This window comes from Danaus plexippus, chromosome 31, assembly GCF_018135715.1.
Source record: "Danaus plexippus chromosome 31, MEX_DaPlex, whole genome shotgun sequence".
In the NCBI taxonomy this organism is placed as follows: Eukaryota; Metazoa; Arthropoda; class Insecta; order Lepidoptera; family Nymphalidae; genus Danaus; species Danaus plexippus.
Genome location: NC_083558.1, coordinates 1,895,797 through 1,915,390, shown reverse-complemented (window position 1 = coordinate 1,915,390; position 19,594 = coordinate 1,895,797). Strand labels below are relative to the sequence as shown.

Genomic DNA, 19,594 nt, shown 5'->3' with positions numbered 1-19,594 from the left:
AATTTCCTTAAAACCTATTATAATCAATTATTTTCTCCCAAATACCCTTTTTCATTGAGAGAAAAAAAATATGTGATAAATTAACAGCTAAAAATTGTAAGGTTCTTTGTAAATAATAAAGATATTTTTGTTCTGAATTACATGTATTTGTGCATTACAGAATTGTGCTTATATAACAACATATATATATATATAAAATCAGTTCCAATCCTGGAAATGTTGTTTAAATGCTGCAGGTTCAGCGCCTTCCACAACCTTGGAGATGTGAACCTAAAAAAAAAAAACATTCTTTGTGATAGAATGAGACGGCAATATGTTTGATCTGTGACAGAGTGAGATGGATTTGTTATATATATAAATATAACTAATTTGGCAGAAATTTCTGCTATCCTGTGCACATAAAACCTATACAAAAATTAAAAGGTAGTATCCACTTGTGTATATATATATATATATGTTTCCCAACAATGATAAGTTCTTACAAAACTATTATTTATATGATCTTTACATAATATATTAATTAACATATATAACTTACCCAAGACGGATGATTGTTGGCCTCCAAATACTGATGTGCTTTCTTCATAGCCTCCGCCTTCTCCTTTAAATAACAAATATTATATGTCTATATATATATATTTGTATGTGTGTGTGTGTGTGCGAATACATATATATGTGTATATATATATACACACACACAAACAATTAATTATTGTATTTATTGAAAATCATCATATTCTCCAGCTCTAATGACTCTGTTCGAGCTCAATATAAATTCTTTAACTACCCTCATTTGCTTATTTTTAAATTACCTATATACATGTGAAAACCTTATAGAAATAGTTCCAGCCGTTATAGATGAGACAAACAGACAATATAGTTTTGCTTATATATAAATCCACTTACCCTTCCATTGGAGTGTCTTCCGACCCACACATAGATACTAGAGCTGGTGTCCAGTATGTAGCACTCCTGATAAAACAATCAAATATATATATATATATATATATATATATATATCACATAAAGTATATAAAATGCTACCAGTGTCCCTACTAAGGGTTCGAATCATCAAAGTATGTGTAGACAGTATTCTTATATCAAACATGTGTCTTAATGAAACGGTAAACTATCTGTATTGAGTGTAACAGTGTAAACTTGTGGTAGGAATTAATTGCACTCACGTTAGTATCAAGAAGCGCCGCTGTGTAAGGAGCATCCAGTTTTTTTATTTTCACTGATCCCGAGCTGTCTGATATTTCACTGAGACAGACCTCCCTGGACTCGCCGCGTTCAAATTCCTATTGAAAAATATATTACTAGCCTTTGCTACCGACTTCGTCTACATCATGTGCATCTGTTTGTTTCGAGAGTAAAATGTATTTGTTTGTCAGCGCCATCTAGCGTCTGAATCGCGTTACTACATACAATGCAACCGTTAGATGCTCCCAAGGAAATACATTTTATATCAATGTATAAATTATAGCCCGTCCTTATCTCACGTGTCAGCTATAATATTTAAAAGTTTTATCGAAATCCGTCAAGTATATTTTACAAGAATGTGTAATAGACATTTTAGGAAGTATCTCGTTTGTCAGTGAGATTATTCACCTCATCATCACCACCGTCTTCGGCGTCAGACACGGAGTCCTGGTCTCCAGAGCCCAGGGCTGTGAAGAATTTGTTGACATCCCCTTCATTGGAGTAAGGATCTGGAAACGTGTATTTGTTGGAATTATATATGATGAAAATATTGTATGGCCTAATATATGTAGACATTTTTAATTCATTGATTATTTCTATGATGTGACGACACACACATTGAGGAGTGTTCACGGATCGATGTAATATATGTGTGTGTGAGTCGTGGTAGTGTGTGTGAGGCGTGGTAGTGTGTGTGAGTCGTGGTAGTGTGTGTGAGTCGTGGTAGTGTGTGTGAGGCGTGGTAGTGTGTGTGAGTCGTGGTAGTGTGTGTGAGTCGTGGTAGTGTGTGTGAGGCGTGGTAGTGTGTGTGAGGCGTGGTAGTGTGTGTGAGGCGTGGTAGTGTGTGTGAGTCGTGGTAGTGTGTGTGATGTTTATTTCATATAATTGAATATATTTCAATACATTCTTTTCAAATAATATCTTTATACACAATTCAGTGGCAAGAATAGTTATAAATTACGATCGTTTTTCGTATAATCTGTGTACTGACCAATGATTTCGATACTTCCTCTTCCGCTGTGATCTTGGTCTCGTATCTGGTTGGCGACTGTGATAGCCTTCATTCTCTCCACGCTCTTAGAACCGTCTCCAACGTACACCAGTATCTGGTGGTCTACATCTAAGATGAAGCAGTCTCCCTTGTTCATAGATGCCACCGAAGCCTCCACCTCAATATTATAAAATAATATACATTGTCACAACGAAATAATAAAAAAAAAATTGATTTTCTGGAATATGTTTTCGAAAAAAATTTTAATAAATATTACGATAAAGAAGTCATAATAGTAAAATATAATAGATTTTTCGGAACTTTCTTTTGAAAATATTTTTTTTTATATCGATACTGTAACAGGAACTAGTTGTCTTAGTATGAATTCAGAGTTTTGCTTTACACTGCATACGAATAGTTTCCCGTTTCCCATTCTATAATATACGTTAATACTACGTGAGAATATTGATGAAAGAAAAACTGGTTACCATCCGTATGTAATATGGAAACTTGTGTTAAGGCGGTTCACTGAAATGACTTGAAATAAAAGTTAAATTTAACTTGTTATTTTTATAAGGCATATTACTTTCTTCATACATTTGATGTTTATTCATTGATTTTAATAGTTCAACGCTCTCACCGCTAGATATATCGATATATAAACGGAATACTATCAACGCTGCGTAATCTGTCCGGCTATAAGAACTTGTAGTAGGTGTAATATAGCTCACCTGTCGTACTCGCACGTTTCTTTTGCCCTTGATCTGGAATAACCTTTTCTCTGAGCCAGCGTTCACAGTGACGTGGTTGAAACCGGAAGCATGGCCGCCGTCGAGATAACGTATAGCTTGAAATATATATATATATATGAGAAGGTAGGAGTGGGGGAAAACACATATAAGCAGTTGTCAAACGAGGTCAGGACTCTTTGTAGTTCGCAACGCGCGTTGGTGTGACATATTAATCGATCGTAGTTTTTCGGAGTGCGTCTAAATCTTTCATTTGTGTTATAACTTTAGAGCGATATAGTTGGAAATTATTAATTTAAAAATGTGTTTAGTTTTGTGTAAATTCAATATATTTATAGCGAAATTGTATTGAATATTATTTTAAAATCAATTTTCATCTTGTTTCTTATATATATATATATATGGAGTGCACAGCATATATGCAAACCCTACCTTTATAGCAAGTAAACTTATGTTGTTTAATTTTGACTTACATACTTTTAATCATACATTACGAAATAGTGTTTACAGACATTTAATATATCATTAATTTCACTTTTTGTTAAAATTGTTGAAAGCGCCACCTATCGACGTAATATATTTGGTATTCAAATAATCTTCTACGTTATTATCTTACCTGGTTCAAAATAGCTCAGGAACTGTCTGGACTCATAGCCCTGGGTCTCGCGATGCTGTACAGCATTCCCTTGGAACTGTTCGTCGTCCAGATTAACTGATAAGATCGCGGCTGAACCTGCTTCATCTTGAGATGTCTTCGATCCCAGCCAGAAGTGAATATCCCAGGATAGATTTGATGAACCGCTCGTCTAAATATTTAAGATTTCTTCTGTTTTATTGTATTGAAAATATGTTTTTTAGTTATGAATAATGTTAAAGGGGAAAAATGAATGTGTTTATATTAGTCGCGGATGTATACGGTCATAGGAAAATAGTTTGATATCGTATTTATAATAGGTTTTGCCTCCGATTTCGTCCGCATAGACTTCAGACTTGGGGTCAGAGAAAAATGTATAAAGTGTTAGAACAATAAATTTGACAACCAACAACTAGCCACATCTATCGTGTGCGTTACGTCACTGTATACATTACAATTGTTTTTCATTTCATTTTGAAGTAACTAAATAGAATTTAGAGATGAAATAAAGCCTATGTCTTATTCTGAGGTCTAAGCTACGTTATTGAAGAGTTTTATCTAAATCAGTTTAGTAAGTTTCGTGTTAAAGAGCAACAAACATCATTGCATTAAAACATTCTCATAGACATTCAATATTATAATATTAGTAATATTATTAAGAATTTCTTCAAATAGACATTACGAAAAAAGGGTTATTTTTTTTGTAATAACAAAGGATTTAAGGGAAAACAATTATTACTTAAAAATGATTAATTGATAATAGTAATTAGACCTGAGATTTAATCATTAAAATACTATATTTTTTCATACTAAGATCTTCGATACACAAACTGAATAGAGTGTCAAATTTATTTCAGTCAATCGTATAAACAACGATGTCGTAGTTTTGTTGTCTAACGTTCAAACAGACGGTAATAAGTTTGACCAAACCGTTATTAGTCTAACTAGATTAAAACCTCTTTTTCCATATATATGCTATTAATTTCCACAGATAAAAACTCTAGATAATCTCCACTTACGAGTACAATAAAAGATAAAAAAGCTTCCTTAGTATATTTTTTATATAGGCAGTAACATATATTAATTCATATACATAATTCAAACGGATTATACAGACTAATAACAACTAACCAACACGAACAGGAATCGAACCTGCAACCTCATTAATGATAATAGAATATCTTTACCAACTGGGCTATCGTGCTCATTACAGTCAACTAACTTAACCGTCATATATATATATATATATTTAGGCAGACCCTGGCTAATGCTGGGATAAATTGCCAGGAAGAAGATATATATATATATATATATATATATTCATATAAATAAATAGATTCTAAACGTTCTTCAATAAATTCTCCGCGTGTAATACAAGTGCTTCAAGTAATCGATCAATACATGTGGTTACAATCAGCAATCAAGTGGATAGGGAATATAACTATTTCAATGTAGTGTTTACAACTAAAATAGTTACACACGCACTGTCAGTTGTGATTGACCTTGATTCGTCGATTCAATGTTCGATTGATTGGGTATAAATCGGTATAGAAAAGTTTCCACGAGTTTGGGCATCAAATTCGCGTAATACGCTGTACTACCCTCGCTTTTTGAACTACCCCAAAAAAAAAGCGGCCTCTGACAGACAGAACAATATATATATATATATATATATCTTTTTAATGTTTTTTTTTTCTAATGGAAATTGTGTGTGCATGATTTATGGAAAATTCCATAGCATTGGATTTGGATTCCACTGATTTTGATGATGTTGTCTGTCTGTATAGAAAAAAAAAATCTCTTAATTTTTTAAAATTATAACCTTATTTAATTGTATTGAGGTAAAAGTCGTTTCTTTTGCACACTTTGGTTGAGTCCTCGTCAAACAAATTGATGCGGTGGCCAGTCAGCTCGTTTGTCACCAAGTAAACTCCTAAACTACCAACATATTTTACCTTTAACACGATGTACGAGTCTCCGCTGTAGAAGTTTCCATACTGGTGGCTGGGTACAGGCACTGGTTCGAAATCCTATAAAACAGTTTTGGTGTGTGTCAAAATATTTATACATTTAAATGAAACTAATATTTTTCGGGTAAACTAAGTGGATTTTTATTGAACCGTGATCACGGACATCTCGTCTGCCTGTGATCACGGTTGCTGAAAAGTAACCGAAACGTCGGGATTATGTAGTTTTTAAATAATAAAAATCCGCGTAGTCTATCCGAAAAATATTAGTTTCATATAAATGAATAAAACTCGCGGAAATCTTACATCTCAATATAAATACATTAAATTGTTTTTACTAATACTTTAAAAATGTTTTTTTGTTAATACTTAAAAAAATTTTATTTGGAAATAAAGGTGTATGCAGAACAAATTACTTCTTCTGTTATAAGTTATCTCAACAAATGTCTCGTCTGGTGCGCAACCTGTATTTCATTCTGCTGTAACCACAGCTACTTTTGACTAAGTTTATGAATGCTCAGCTCAATGTATGCACGGCGTTCCTATGTAAGCCGAAGAGAAGAGTAAGACAAACAAAATCTATGGATAGTCCAGATCTTACACGTGGTTGGCCGACGAGAGCCGTGTTGATGGGAGGCTTAAAGGTCTAAAACGGTTTCTTGAGAGCGTCAGTGATGTCTTACAGTCATTTTATTCGCTCCGACATTGATCAATCGCTTGGATCATATTCAATATATACATATACAAACATATGTTTTTGATTATTTTTCATTGAGTAATCTTTTTCACTATCTATTTTAGATGAGATGACTTCCATAACAATTTTTTTTTGTATTAATTTTCAAGTGCTATTAAATGATATAAATTATGTACTAGAGACGTTTTCAAATAAAATAAACCGAAGAACTCGTATCAATTATTGTGTATATTTTTTTATATAAATATGCTTTAATTGTAATCGTAGCTTAGTGTGTGTTCGTACGTCTGTCAATTACCTCAACCCTCCAAATCTCGATCCCAGCTTTTTTTCCAGAATTAGCGAACGCGGGATGTACTTCCGGCATTGTCTGAGAAAATGAATTGGATAATAAAATTATGACATCATAGGTAATAAAAGGATAAAATTATATATATATATATATATATAGTTTTAATAGAGTTTACTATATAAAGTGGCTAGTTATTAATTTTAATTTTATTTATCGTATTTAGCAAGCAATCCTTTATAGAAACTAATCAAGTTTTTGTTAAATCACATATCAGGATCAATAGATATAGCTGCGAACTCCAGTGATTCAAAACATAAATGTTACACAGACAGGTAATGCGACATGCGATAGACGGGCGAAAATTTCGATATCACGATTAAAATTTTCACCTTAATGTTCGATAATAAGTTAATATGGTTTTAATGAAGTTCTTTAAATATATAGTGCAATTATATTGGCTATTTCATATCCAATAGTATAATATATTTGTTTGACATTCAGAGACGATATATACATTGAGTAGTTGAAAAAATTCTATGTGTGTGTGAGTCGTGGTAGTGTGTGTGACGTTTATTTTATATAATTTAATATATTTTCTAATATAACTCTAACTGAATTAATATAGAAAAAATAATTTCGGTCCCTTTTTTTTAAACCAACTTTTAATGTGTGCTTTTTCTGATTCACGCGTCAATGATGAAGACATTGGTGAAAATATTTTAACGAATTTTAAATAATAACTATATTAATATAAAAATATATATTTAATTATCGAATATAGTATGGTTTTCACATTTAGTTTGCCACCCATCCGAAAATAGATCGCGCCAGATGTTGCTTAATGGACGTGTACAAGAGTAAAAATAAAAAATATTTAAGAGGGTAGAATCCTATTTGCCATTGATGTATTAAATCCGCATATAGTTTTGCTGCGGTTTTACTCGGACGTTGTCCTCATTTGAACAAACTTTTATTACTTCCTCTCAGTACTATTTACGTGTAAATCTATATTTTATGGATGCGCTTGCATTCCGAATTTAATTTATATTTTATATAGTAATAGTTATTTTTGTTCCGCCAGTGTTGCGATGTACATTCCAAATCTCATAACATTGACATAGTAATTGTGTCTTACAAACACATCATTTTATTTAGAATATTGTCTTAATTTTCTAGCATCCAAATGTGTCCTAAATCTTCTAGATTTTTAGAACATGTATTCTAGACTAGCTCCTGCCTGTTGCTTTGCCCTCATCCCAAAGAGGTTCCTTTTGAGATACGCGTTATCATAATTATGAAATTTCATCCAATTTCCCAAGGACATTTCATTTGATCCTGACTCGCCCTTTTTATTAAAACGGTAATTTTGAAAATCAGCAACCGATTTAAGGAGTGATAGCGCAACAGACGTATAGTAGTGTAGAAAACTTCGTCGCGTTTAAAGTCGGTTAAGGATAATTAACTAATAGTCAGTGAAATTCACATCAAAATCGGTCTAGCTCTAGCCATCCTTAATTACAAGGAACACCATCAGTTTAGGCGAAATCTATTGATCCGCGCAATGTTTTTTTCCAAGGGAATTTAAATGTACGTATAAAAATTTGCAGAAACGAAAGTAGTTTCTACACAAAACACGCGTTTCAAATACAAAATATATAATTAAAAACGTGGGATAAATAAAAAATATTATAGTAATGTTTATGGTCAGACTATTAATATTAATCAATATCAATAAGAAAATCTTTTTGAATAAAAAAAATGGAATTAACTTGGGTTCTCTTGGTGGAAATGTACTAAACACGAAACGCGAACGGGTTTAGAGAACACTTCTTTTTTTAAGTCGGTTAACGGCATTAAAATGGTGAGATTTAATGTGTATTATCCACGATTTTTAGTAAAAACTTCGAGGCTAACAGTGTTTACGTTGATACCGTAAGTAGCGGCGTTATACAAATTTTATCAGTTAATTTGTATTTTGATAACGCACTAACGAACTGTTGTTCATTATAAATTTATAATGAGACAAAACAAGAACTTTTATAATTATTACAAACGATTCATTAATGTATACGTATTTTATTTAAAAATAGCTAAACATATTTTTATTGAACTTCACAATTATATAGATTAAAAAATAGGACAACTTAGCGCTGTATTATAGCTTTATTACGTCTGGAATCTGGATTCGTGATTATTTTTTTAAGATTAGTTTTTGCTCGCGACTTTGCCCGCCTGGACTTTTTAACTGGGCTCAGAGAAATGTAGTGTAAATACTATACATATAAATAAAATTGGAATGTCTGTTTAGAGTTTTTCAATAACATTTTTTTTTGTACATGCATACGGTACATTCAGCAAAATAAGATTTTTTAAAATGTTTGTTCGTCTGTCTGTTTGTTAAGGCTAATCTCTGAAATGGCTGGACCGACTTTGACGGGACTACTATTGGCAAATAGTTGATGTAACATGGAGTAACTTAGGATACTTTTAATCCCAAAATCAGGCGTTATCACGTACGAGTGGGAGGTCATGCGCATGAGACACTTAAAAGTTTTTTCATTGCTTTTTGTTTTTTTTTACGCAGTCGAAATCGCGGGCAACAGCTAGTATAATATATATATATGAACCAACAGTCAGCGCCATCTATCGCGTGTCGCGTTACTTCATACAATACACTTGTTATGAAGTGTTCCTGGGAACTACACGGACTGAAGGAACATTATACATTGTATACTTATCTGTGTTTCTTATATCTTACAATGTTACTTACATTACTGTTAAGTTTCATCAAAATATTTGCAATATTTTTTCTTCCAAACACAACAAATTTCCTCACAAAATGTCGCATTTACAATATTAGGTTATAAACTAAATTAGTTGACCTTTCGCTTTCATTTCTAGGTATGATAAAATAGCATGACATCATCGTATCGCTCCCCAAATTAGTCCCTGTGAAGCGAGCCCAGCTCCACCCTACCCGCCGAGACCGATCGATCGCAATACATCATAAAAATACTATCACGACAGTTGTTACTCACATAATATATAATTCCCGTATAATATATATATATATATACATACTAGTTATCTGAATAGTCTAAATATGAATGAAGTCTCTACTTAGTCGTTTATCATCACTTCAGATTTCAGTTTGCTTAACTCAAGTTTGCATTATCCTTACTAAATACGCAGCATTTCCAGTTCTTCTTCATCCTTAAATCTTGGTCATGGCATTAAAATAAATATTAATATATGAGAAACGGGAAATATTTCGTTAGTAGTAAAGGCGAGCTTGTCGTTGGGATCGATCGAAATAATTTTATTATTATTAAGAATACATATATATATGTGTACATAAATTAATCAAACTAGTTTTGAAGAAAATAATAGATTTTTTTTTTATTACTCGAGCAACATCAGGTGAAAAGACATGTATATCATTTCGCATTTAATTTAAATAGAGTAACGCTTTGCTACTAAAACTTCAACCGTGACTAGTTCGCTTAGTCTTAGACGAAGGCTTTATTAAGGAAAATCCATTATATAAAACTTGCACAACTATCATTCATTTTATAAAAAATCTTTCAAAACTAATTTAACAAAAGAATGCATAAAAAGTAAAATTTATCTTAATTTTGCACAGCGCGTAAAATTTTAAAACTCTGTATAAAAACGATATCAATCAGTAAAACTTACTTAAATCATTCCTTTAAGAACACATACTTCCTTCTTCTAATAAAAATTCACATGTCTTGTTACTCGCGACTACATTTTATGACATTATTAATCTATTTTAAAGTTCTACATCGATTTTAAATACGTGGGAAACCGGGTGAAACAAGTTATAATAGAGTAATTAATGAATTATATATCAACTAAACAAGATTTTGCTTTGAAACATAGGAATAGTGTATCGATTCGTGATAAATGTCGGCTATTAAGTATCAACTGCCAATATTTATTTCATTTAACGTACAAATATAAGTAAAAAGTTAGATTAAAAATAATTAAATTCTGCTGTTTTATTTTACTAAACAAATAATTATGTATGATTGTATACTTATAAGTAAATATTATAATATTTGTCATAATCGTAATTAAAATTTATAACTCACAATGACGTGCTTCACTTACAAGACACAAACATCAACTGACAGCGGACGCTAGAAAAAACAAGATGGCCGGATCCCGTTTATTTTTGTTTACGCTACAGTGAAACTTTTATTATGTTAATATTTTGTTCATTGTTTTGACTTAATAATAACTTTTTGATTTATATATCGATAATCGATAATTTTATGATATATATACTATATCATTAACTATTAAAGAAATATTAGAATTTAGAATTTCTTATAAGATCATTATTATAAGATCTAATAAAATCATTACATGTCCTTTTTAATAGTTATTATTTATTTATTTATATATTTATTTATTTATATATTTATTTATTTATTTAAACTAAACCCTAATAATTTATATAAAGATCAAAAGATTTAATACTCCATTAGATATTATAAATTACTTTAACAGATTATATATTATTATAATGGAAAGTAATGAATATTGCCAGACATTAAATTGTGAACGCTACTCGTTATTCATTTGATGTATTACATTTTAAAAATACTTTTACACGCACAAAAACTAAAAGAATTGGCATTCGCTGTGGTGTTCTTAAATTTATTATACTCTCACTGGTGTAGATTTACATAAAACGAAAATAGTACATTATCATACGCTGTTCCTTGCCAACAGACTGAATCATAAGTTTACAGTAACATTTTTGTTTTGTTGGAATGACTAAGATTTTCTTTCAGTAACATCATGAAGTCCTGAAGTCGTGAAGTGAAATGTCATTGCTTGTAAATGCATATTTATAAACTTAGTAACTTTATAAAATGACAGAATTTTAGGTATATCAGCAACATGACATTGAACTTCAAGGAAAAAAAAGACAGCAAGAGCAAGGCTACGGTCGCCATTTGCTTTTCGGTCTAAATTTTATTTGTAATTTATGTCAGCGTTCTCAAAGTTTTCGAAATATTTTTATATAACATTTTTTAATATTAATGTCGTAAAATGTAATCACTTTTCCATTGTTATTTTGTGTAATAAATACAGTATTTTCCTTAATTAACACGGAGTTTATAAGTGCTAACAAGTGAGTCATTGTTAAGAAGTACTATGAATGTGTTGGTTAATAAAGAATTCTTATCAGATGATACAGTGTTTGCGCTTACCACAAGTTTAATGTCACACTATATACGAGGCGTTTGAAGTATTTCATTCACGTATCTTATCATATTATAGTATTAACTTAGCTTATCTTATAAGACACGGGAACGATCCGTGTATAATGTGACGTAAATTTGGACAGAATATAATGAGGCGTATATGAAAAATGTTTGTTTAATTAAAAATAATAAAAATCTTTTTATGGGTCAATCTTTCTTTATATAAAACTATCCCTACTATTATACTATATTGTAATTATAAAGGATTTAATTACGAATTATTAGTAAGTAGAATATACAGAGGTACATATACGTGTTATATGTGTGGTTAAGTTTAACTAGATGGCAGCACTGAACCTTGTTAGCTCGATCTTAGGACTAAGACTGTGTGCTTCTGTATGTATGATTACCCTTCTTCAGACATAGCGTTTATGCGATTAATGAATATGAGGGTATTAAATAATTACAAACAGTACAAATTACATATAGCAATGTGAGTTTCTGTCTGTTAAACTATGTGCACTGTTAAAAAGGTATTAGAATGTTGAAGTTAAAACTCAAAACTGTCTCGTATTAGTTTACGACCGCGAACTCGTGCTAGGGATAGAATGTGTTTTATCACGTAAATGAGAGCTCTATTTCAGAGCCAATTTAGTACTGTAGTTTAATTATAAACGCATGTTTGTTTGTATGTTCAAGATTATCTCAAAAACTTTAGGTAGTTCCCATTAAAATTCTTTCTTGAAAGATATAATATAAAAATTAATTGTATTTGGATATAATTTGTTTCGGATGTGGTGAGTTAATTTTTACTTTTCAAGTATGTTTACCATGGGATTGCGTTATACTACATACGAAGCGTTTCCCGTATCTCATTCAATAATACGTTGATACTATGTGAGAAGTTTTATAAATAAAAAAAATTACGGTCCGTATGTAGTGATATTATATATATATATATATATATATATATATATATATATATATATATATTAATGTAGCGAAGTATATAAATAGTTACGCCATAATAATCTCTCATAAACAACGCGCTCAAAAATATTGTAGGCTATAAAAATATCCAGAGCCACATTTACATTAAACATGTCTTTAAGTGTAATAAAAATTACGCTTTAATAAAAATTTGGGCTAAAGTCGTGTACACACTGGCACTATACATATAGTAGTTACATTGACTGAAAATATAATGGTTTTCGAATTACACACGATAAAAACAATAAATTAATTCTATAAATGAAAACTATTTTCCTGTGATTACTATGTCTTGCATCGTCAACACTTACAGTTATGAGTTTACACTCACAAATCATCGAATAGTAAGACAGGAACAGCGATAAATTAAATTTAAACTTTGCTACTAATCACTAGATGTCACCCTCTGCTTCAACGACGTCCTAAGCCGAGGTGCGGCCTGCTAGAGGCACCCATCGGGCCACCTAACCCAGCCGGTGACGCTGTCAGCCATTAGGGCTAACAGTTACACCCGAAAATAAAATTAAACTTGTTTGTTCTAGGTTATTTTTATAACTGGATTTAAATTAAGAGACAGATTCAAAGAGAGCTAAATAATCTCGTTATTCACATTTAGTTAAAGTGCTAAAAATAAAACATTACACTTGTTTCGAGTTGATAATAATGTCTACGTTAAAAGAATTAATTGTGATAGTTATATGACATAGGCTATTGATTTGATCTTATGATAAGGCCATCTTTAATACACGAACAGAAGTAAGGCGGTGCTCCAAGAATGTATATAAATTTTATCGAGGAATGAACAATTATAAGAATGTGGAACTTCAGCAGGTGATCGTTTTAAAAGGAATATATCATAAATGCATATGTGCTGTCTCTTATTGATATCCGAACGTTTTAAACAAATTAAGAAATATTGAAATTTTTACGAAATATGTATATTTTTTATCTTCGTTTGTAACGCCTGTAACAATTTTATAGCAAAAACGTAAGCTTGCGTTCTATGTTTTATTATAAGGCAAATTTGTAAAATTTGGTTAGATAAGTTATTAACAAACTAACATTATATTACAACAAACTAACATTATATTAAAATTATAAGAGAAACGTGTCTGTGTGCGAAGAGATTGTGTGAATGAAGTAGAGTAAATTAAAATAAAGTGTGACTTTAGTCTAAATTTTCGTAATCAATCTTATATAGTTTTACATGAACAAATCACCCTTATCTTATTATTTTTAATAAGAACTAGGGTTTAAGACAATGTTCGGCTTATTTTTCTAAGTTCGAGTGAAGTTTCTGTATACAGCCATCTAGAACGTGAAAGAGGAAACTAAACCAAACAACTAAGAAATTAATTGTGCATGATACAAGTTTTGCACAACAGGTGGCGTTGTTTCATAAATTCTAAAATTTTTTGCGTCTTAAAAACGACGGCCCTATTTCAGTACTATTAAGTTTTTCAACGATTGTCACAAAATGTGCCTGGAGACATTCTGCGCTGAAGAAGTGAAACTTCGTAATGTAGGAATGAAACGGGAAAAGGTAGAAATTGATTTTTAAGGATTTTTATGTGTTTCTTTAAGACCAACCTTATTAAGATTACTTACAAGTCACAATTGAGTGCCCGCATTCCACCTTTTATCCCCTCCCCACCCCCCGGAAGGTGAAACGTTTAATGCAACCTTGTTGGAAGTAGCATAAGGAGTTTGGCTTAAAAAATAAACTATTGTTTTGTTGGTATTGATATTTTTCTCATATAATCTTGCTAACTTCAATGTACTAACTATAATTTTTATATTATAGTACCAGTTAGATAGCATTGGTGACATAAAATTGTAATTAATTGGTCAGAAGCTTTAAATATATGAAAATTAGTTTGATCAAAAAATTACTAAGAATCACGTTCTATCACACTTTCAATATAAAACTTGTTTATTCTTTGAAATGAATAGGATATACGTATATAGCGGAAATTATTTATTTGTCACTATTTACGTTTATACATACATATGTTTAAAAATAAATATTTATTTGTATAGAATAAGTAAAGTGATATATTAATATTGCTTTAAATATATTATATATTAAGGTTTCTAACAAAATTATTAAAAAAATATATAGTTGTCTCATAAAGCCAGTACTTTTAACTAGAACAAACTTGTTATTATCTTAGATCAAAACACCTTAAATAAGTTAAATTCAATTTACAAAGACACAAGTCACGTCGACAAAATACTTTCCCGCGTAAAAGTGAGCAAACCAGATGTCATCGCTTTAACGTCACTTCGGGTGCGTTCGGGAATTTTAAGGTTCGGTTCAAATTGAATGTGTGTTCCCTAAATATATATATATATTATATAAATAAAAATAAATATATTATATATATTTATATTACTACTTCTCTTCATAATAACCTATGAGATATTATATCTAGGTACATATTAGTGTTTACAGGAAGTTCTAGTCCTAACCTATCACAATATACATGAGTTATTCAACAGCCGTCTGGACTGTGACCTAAGACAATGTCAGTGGAATTTGAAATTATGATTATGGCTATTTATCAAATAAAATTTAAAATATATTATAATTTGATGTACGTCTAGGTGGAAGAAAAATATACTGTTTTTTTAAATCTGTTTGTTCGTATAAATACGTTTGTACGTAAATTTAACTGTTATTGAATAAAAAAAATGTTGGAAGTGATTTTAATTTGACAGTATTTTTAAGGTGGTAGTGCCTAACTGTCTTGTAACTACACTTCGAACATGGACTGGCTCGACCGGGGAATTACCACCCTCTCACAGAAGATCAGCGTGAAGTAGTCTTTAATGGCTGCGTTTCGTGTGATGAGTGAGAGAGATGGTTGCCATTTCCCTTTTCCTACCCTTTCTATTCCCTCTCCCACAACCAAGGTCGGCAAAGCATGTTGCAGACATTCCTTTTGTCGCAGATGTCCATGGCGATCGTTCGTACCTTCCATCAAGCAGGCCGCGAATTTGTCGAATTTGTCCCTCATATTTTGATTATACGAGATAATACGTAGCCATATTGAACTACGTAAAAACTTATTCGTGCTATTTATAATAAAACTACTATAGAAAAAAGATCATTTAAATGTTCTTAATACAAGAACGTCACCGACTTTAGTGTAACTAAATTATAGTTTATTTGACTTTAAGCTTGATATCATTTCTCATCATCATCAGCCTATCGGAGCCCACTGCTGAGCAAAGGCCTCTTCTCACATGGAGACGGTTAGAGCATTAACACCACGCCCGCTCAAGACGGGTTGGCGATTTCAAACTTATAATTTGATATTATAAGACCAGGTTTCCTCACGATGTTTTTGCCTTCACATATAATACTCTTATAAAATGCGTGTAACTCGGAAAAACCACATTGGTACTTGCCAGGTTTCGAACCTGCACCCTCATGCACTAGCGGCGGGCCTTTAACCTCCAGGCCACCTCAAATTAATGAAGACGACACAATTTTATGTAAATCAAATGTATTAAATGAAACATATATTTAATATGTGAAAATAAAATGTATTTATTATAAATAAAGGTAAAATTGTAATCGCCTTTGTTAGTATTAATACTAATACCTTGATGAATAACCTTAAAAAGGCAAGCCTAATGTCACCTCCTCTTCATCATCGTCGCAAGAGTCTGCAGACTCGTCGTGGTCATCACGTATCAGTGATCCCTATACAAGATGACTTCCATGGGAAGATAGTTGCAGTGGTTTCACCTTGCCTTCTGCACCAGCACTTTTTGGGGCTATTTAGACCCCAAGGCCTGCTGAAGCCTGTTCCAGCCAGTGGGGTCTAAATACTCTTAGAAAGTACATATGACTCGGAAAAGATCACAACGGTACTTGCCAGGTTTCGAACCCGCGCCCTCACGTATGAGAGGCGGTCCTTTTAACTTTCAGGTCACCACGACTTCTGTCATGTCACCAGATCTTATAAAATTGTTATTTTCTGGACAAAAATATGACAACGTTTAAGACTGATTTATCATACGATTGTGTGAAACAAAAAAAAAAATTGTTACCAATTATGTTTCATTGAGAATTTTAAATAAATTTCCACGTGTTTGTAATTAGTAAAACGTGTACACATAATGTATATGCCCAATGTAGCGATTTATTATGTTAAAAAAATGCTTCAATTATTAACGCATTAGAACGCCTGTAAGTGTTCAGTCACAATCCATTTGGTTGTCAAATTTTAGAACGATGTTTTGGAAAGAATGCCATTAAAATAACTAAGAGTATTTTTAATAAAGAATAATAATAATAATAAAATAAACGCCTTTATTCCATTCTACAAACTCCTCAGTGTTGCCACCACACATTACTCAAGATTATAATTCGTCAAACAAATAAAAACTTTGACATTGGCATAATATTCCGCGATCATAGTGCGACTGAGGCCATAGCATAAAAAAAGAATGAAAATTAATGGTTGTCAAGAGTTCATTTTATGAGTTTTGTTTTAATTCTACTGTTCTTGTGAATAGAGTGTAGGTTGGAAGGTCACAGGTCACAGGACAGTTGGTTTATCCTTCCATGTTCTTTAATACTACGATTATTGGTGCTTACATATAAATATATATTATAGCAGCATTGAAGGGAAAATTTAAGGATAATCAGCAAAAGAATCCTGCAATTCCTATGTACAGTCTGTAAAATAGATTTTATAGGGTGTCGAGAGACTGGTATCTTTAGGACTGCAATGTTTTCAACCAACTTGTAGTCCTACAAGTCTTTTTGTATGTCTTTCTGCGGAGTCTAAAAGGCTGAGGTGCAATTTCGCAGCGTCTGTCAGACGCGACGGCAATATTTCACACGCAATCGGACCTGTGCTTCGTTTTGACGAAAGCTGTTTTTGACACTGAATTCATTTTCTTAGCCATAAATTTAGACTAAATTAGTTTTAGACTAAAATTAGCCCCCACATTGTCGTTTCAACTCTATTTGATTAATATAGGCAGGGGCCTCTTATACCGACATCCGGGTCGCAAGTCCCAGGTACTGTTGAAGCTCCTCTCCCTTCAACGATGGACCCGGCACCCGCACGGTGAATCCATGGAATGCTGAGAAGTTTCCTCTCATTTCGTCTCTTAGTACATATTTATCTAATTTATATTATGTCGTGGTGGCCTGGAGGTTAAAGGCCCGTCTCTCATACGTGAGGGCGCGGGTTCGAAACCTGGCAAGTACCAATGTGATCTTTTCCGAGTCATATGTACTTTCTAAAGAGTATTTAGACTCTACTGACGGACGGTGAAGGAAAACATCGTGAGGAAACCTGGTCTTAAAATTTCAAATTATAATATTGAAATCGCCAACCCGTCTAAAGCAAGCGTGGTGATTAATGCTCAAACCTTCTCCATGTGAGAAGAGGCCTTACCTCAGCAGTGGGCTCCTATAGGCTGATGATGATGATATTAATATAAACAAATTATTATTTATACTTTCATAAATAATATTAAACCTTTATAATCAAAAATTATAAGAATATATATAAGTTGATGTTTTTAATGTTTTAATTGTTTACTGACAGTTAAAAATAAATACCACATATTGTATAGCAAATGATATATGTCGGAGTAGGAAGTAATTTGTCGTTTTAAAAGAGTGACGTCAGCCTAATTGACGTCACCAATGACTTTATTCTTGCCTGTCATCAGGCTCCGAGCTGTTTAAGGTAACCCCATAGACGGTTTGACAAATCCCTTACTTCGAAGAGGTCTGAACCCTGCAACGGCTCGAGCGAGACTATCCGTAATCTTTTTTTTTTAGACTTGACAGTAGCTGTTAGCTTTATTGGCTTTTACAGCGTCACCGGGAGGGGTGGGCGGCCCGATGGGACCTTGCCGTTTAATTCGGGCCCGGAAGGCCCGACGAAGGGATACGCCCGTCCCAAGGTTGCCTCTAAGAGGCCGGACTTCGGCTTAGGACGTCGTTGAAGTGGAGGATATCATCGGAAGATGGGATTGCATGACGGCCCCCGACGGCAGAACGCCGGAGCGACGTGTTAGAAGCGGGACCTCGTCTTCGCCGGCGAAGGCGGTGTGTTAGTGTAATGATGTTTTGTGTGTCTTGAGGACTGTTATGTCTGTACTGCCGGTCATATGTTTGTTGTCAGGGTCTAGGAGGGGTGTCTGGGACGCCTAATCTTAACTACTAGTTGCCATTGGCACTTTGCCAGCATGCGGGCCTGAGGATTGCCATCGGAGGCAGTATCCGTTATCTGAACTCTCGCCTCTATTTATACAAACATTGTTGTGACTACACTCGCACCGCTGGCTCCGCAGGTTACGCGGCTGACGCCTGATAATTTCAACTACCCTCAATCATTAGTTACTCAGATAATAAGAATTGTGCCGACATATATAACATCATTATATTTATCTATATTTAATAGAGTAAAATTTACACATAAGAGGTGTTGCAGCAGCGTCCCGTCCCGTCCAGCAGAAAAGTCCCGTTCTTAAAACACTTGAAGCTCCACATTGTTTAGGAATCTGCCATATTAAATGTAGAAATTATCTACGAGTGACTTTGTAATAACTCACCCCGATTGTTATTGCGGGGTTCGGTGTTAACAATAGACATTATAAAATTAATTAAGAAGCGGGTTGGTAACGGACAGTTAATACATATATATATATATATATATATAAGTAATATTTTTTTTAATTTATATATATATTAAACAAAAAATAACTTTAATTTCGTGTCTAACATAATTTAGGAATGCAACAGTCGTTTAAGAAGATATGTTTAATGTTTACGACAATCTTCTTAACGATAGT

At 32.6% G+C, this 19,594-nt stretch overlaps 1 protein-coding gene across 3 annotated transcripts; it reads right to left on the bottom strand.

The window, feature by feature from the left end:
- Positions 1-124: 124 nt before the first annotated feature.
- Positions 125-11,846, bottom strand: LOC116778244 (gelsolin-like). Of its 3 annotated transcripts, none has more exons than XM_061525881.1 (11): positions 11,780-11,846; positions 6,540-6,611; positions 5,533-5,607; positions 3,560-3,749; positions 2,926-3,041; positions 2,195-2,372; positions 1,612-1,712; positions 1,185-1,301; positions 907-972; positions 539-601; positions 125-270 (listed from the first exon to the last, which is right to left on the bottom strand). In XM_061525881.1, the coding sequence occupies exons 2-11, from the start codon at positions 6,606-6,608 to the stop codon at positions 199-201; spliced, it is 1,047 nt and encodes a 348-aa protein (XP_061381865.1). In that variant the 5' UTR covers positions 6,609-6,611; positions 11,780-11,846; the 3' UTR covers positions 125-198. The 3 variants fall into 3 exon arrangements, with proteins under 3 accessions (XP_061381865.1, XP_061381864.1, XP_061381863.1); XM_061525880.1 differs by lacking the exon at positions 11,780-11,846 and adding an exon at positions 10,649-10,716; XM_061525879.1 differs by lacking the exon at positions 11,780-11,846 and adding an exon at positions 9,304-9,336.
- Between the last annotated feature and the right edge of the window lie 7,748 nt (positions 11,847-19,594).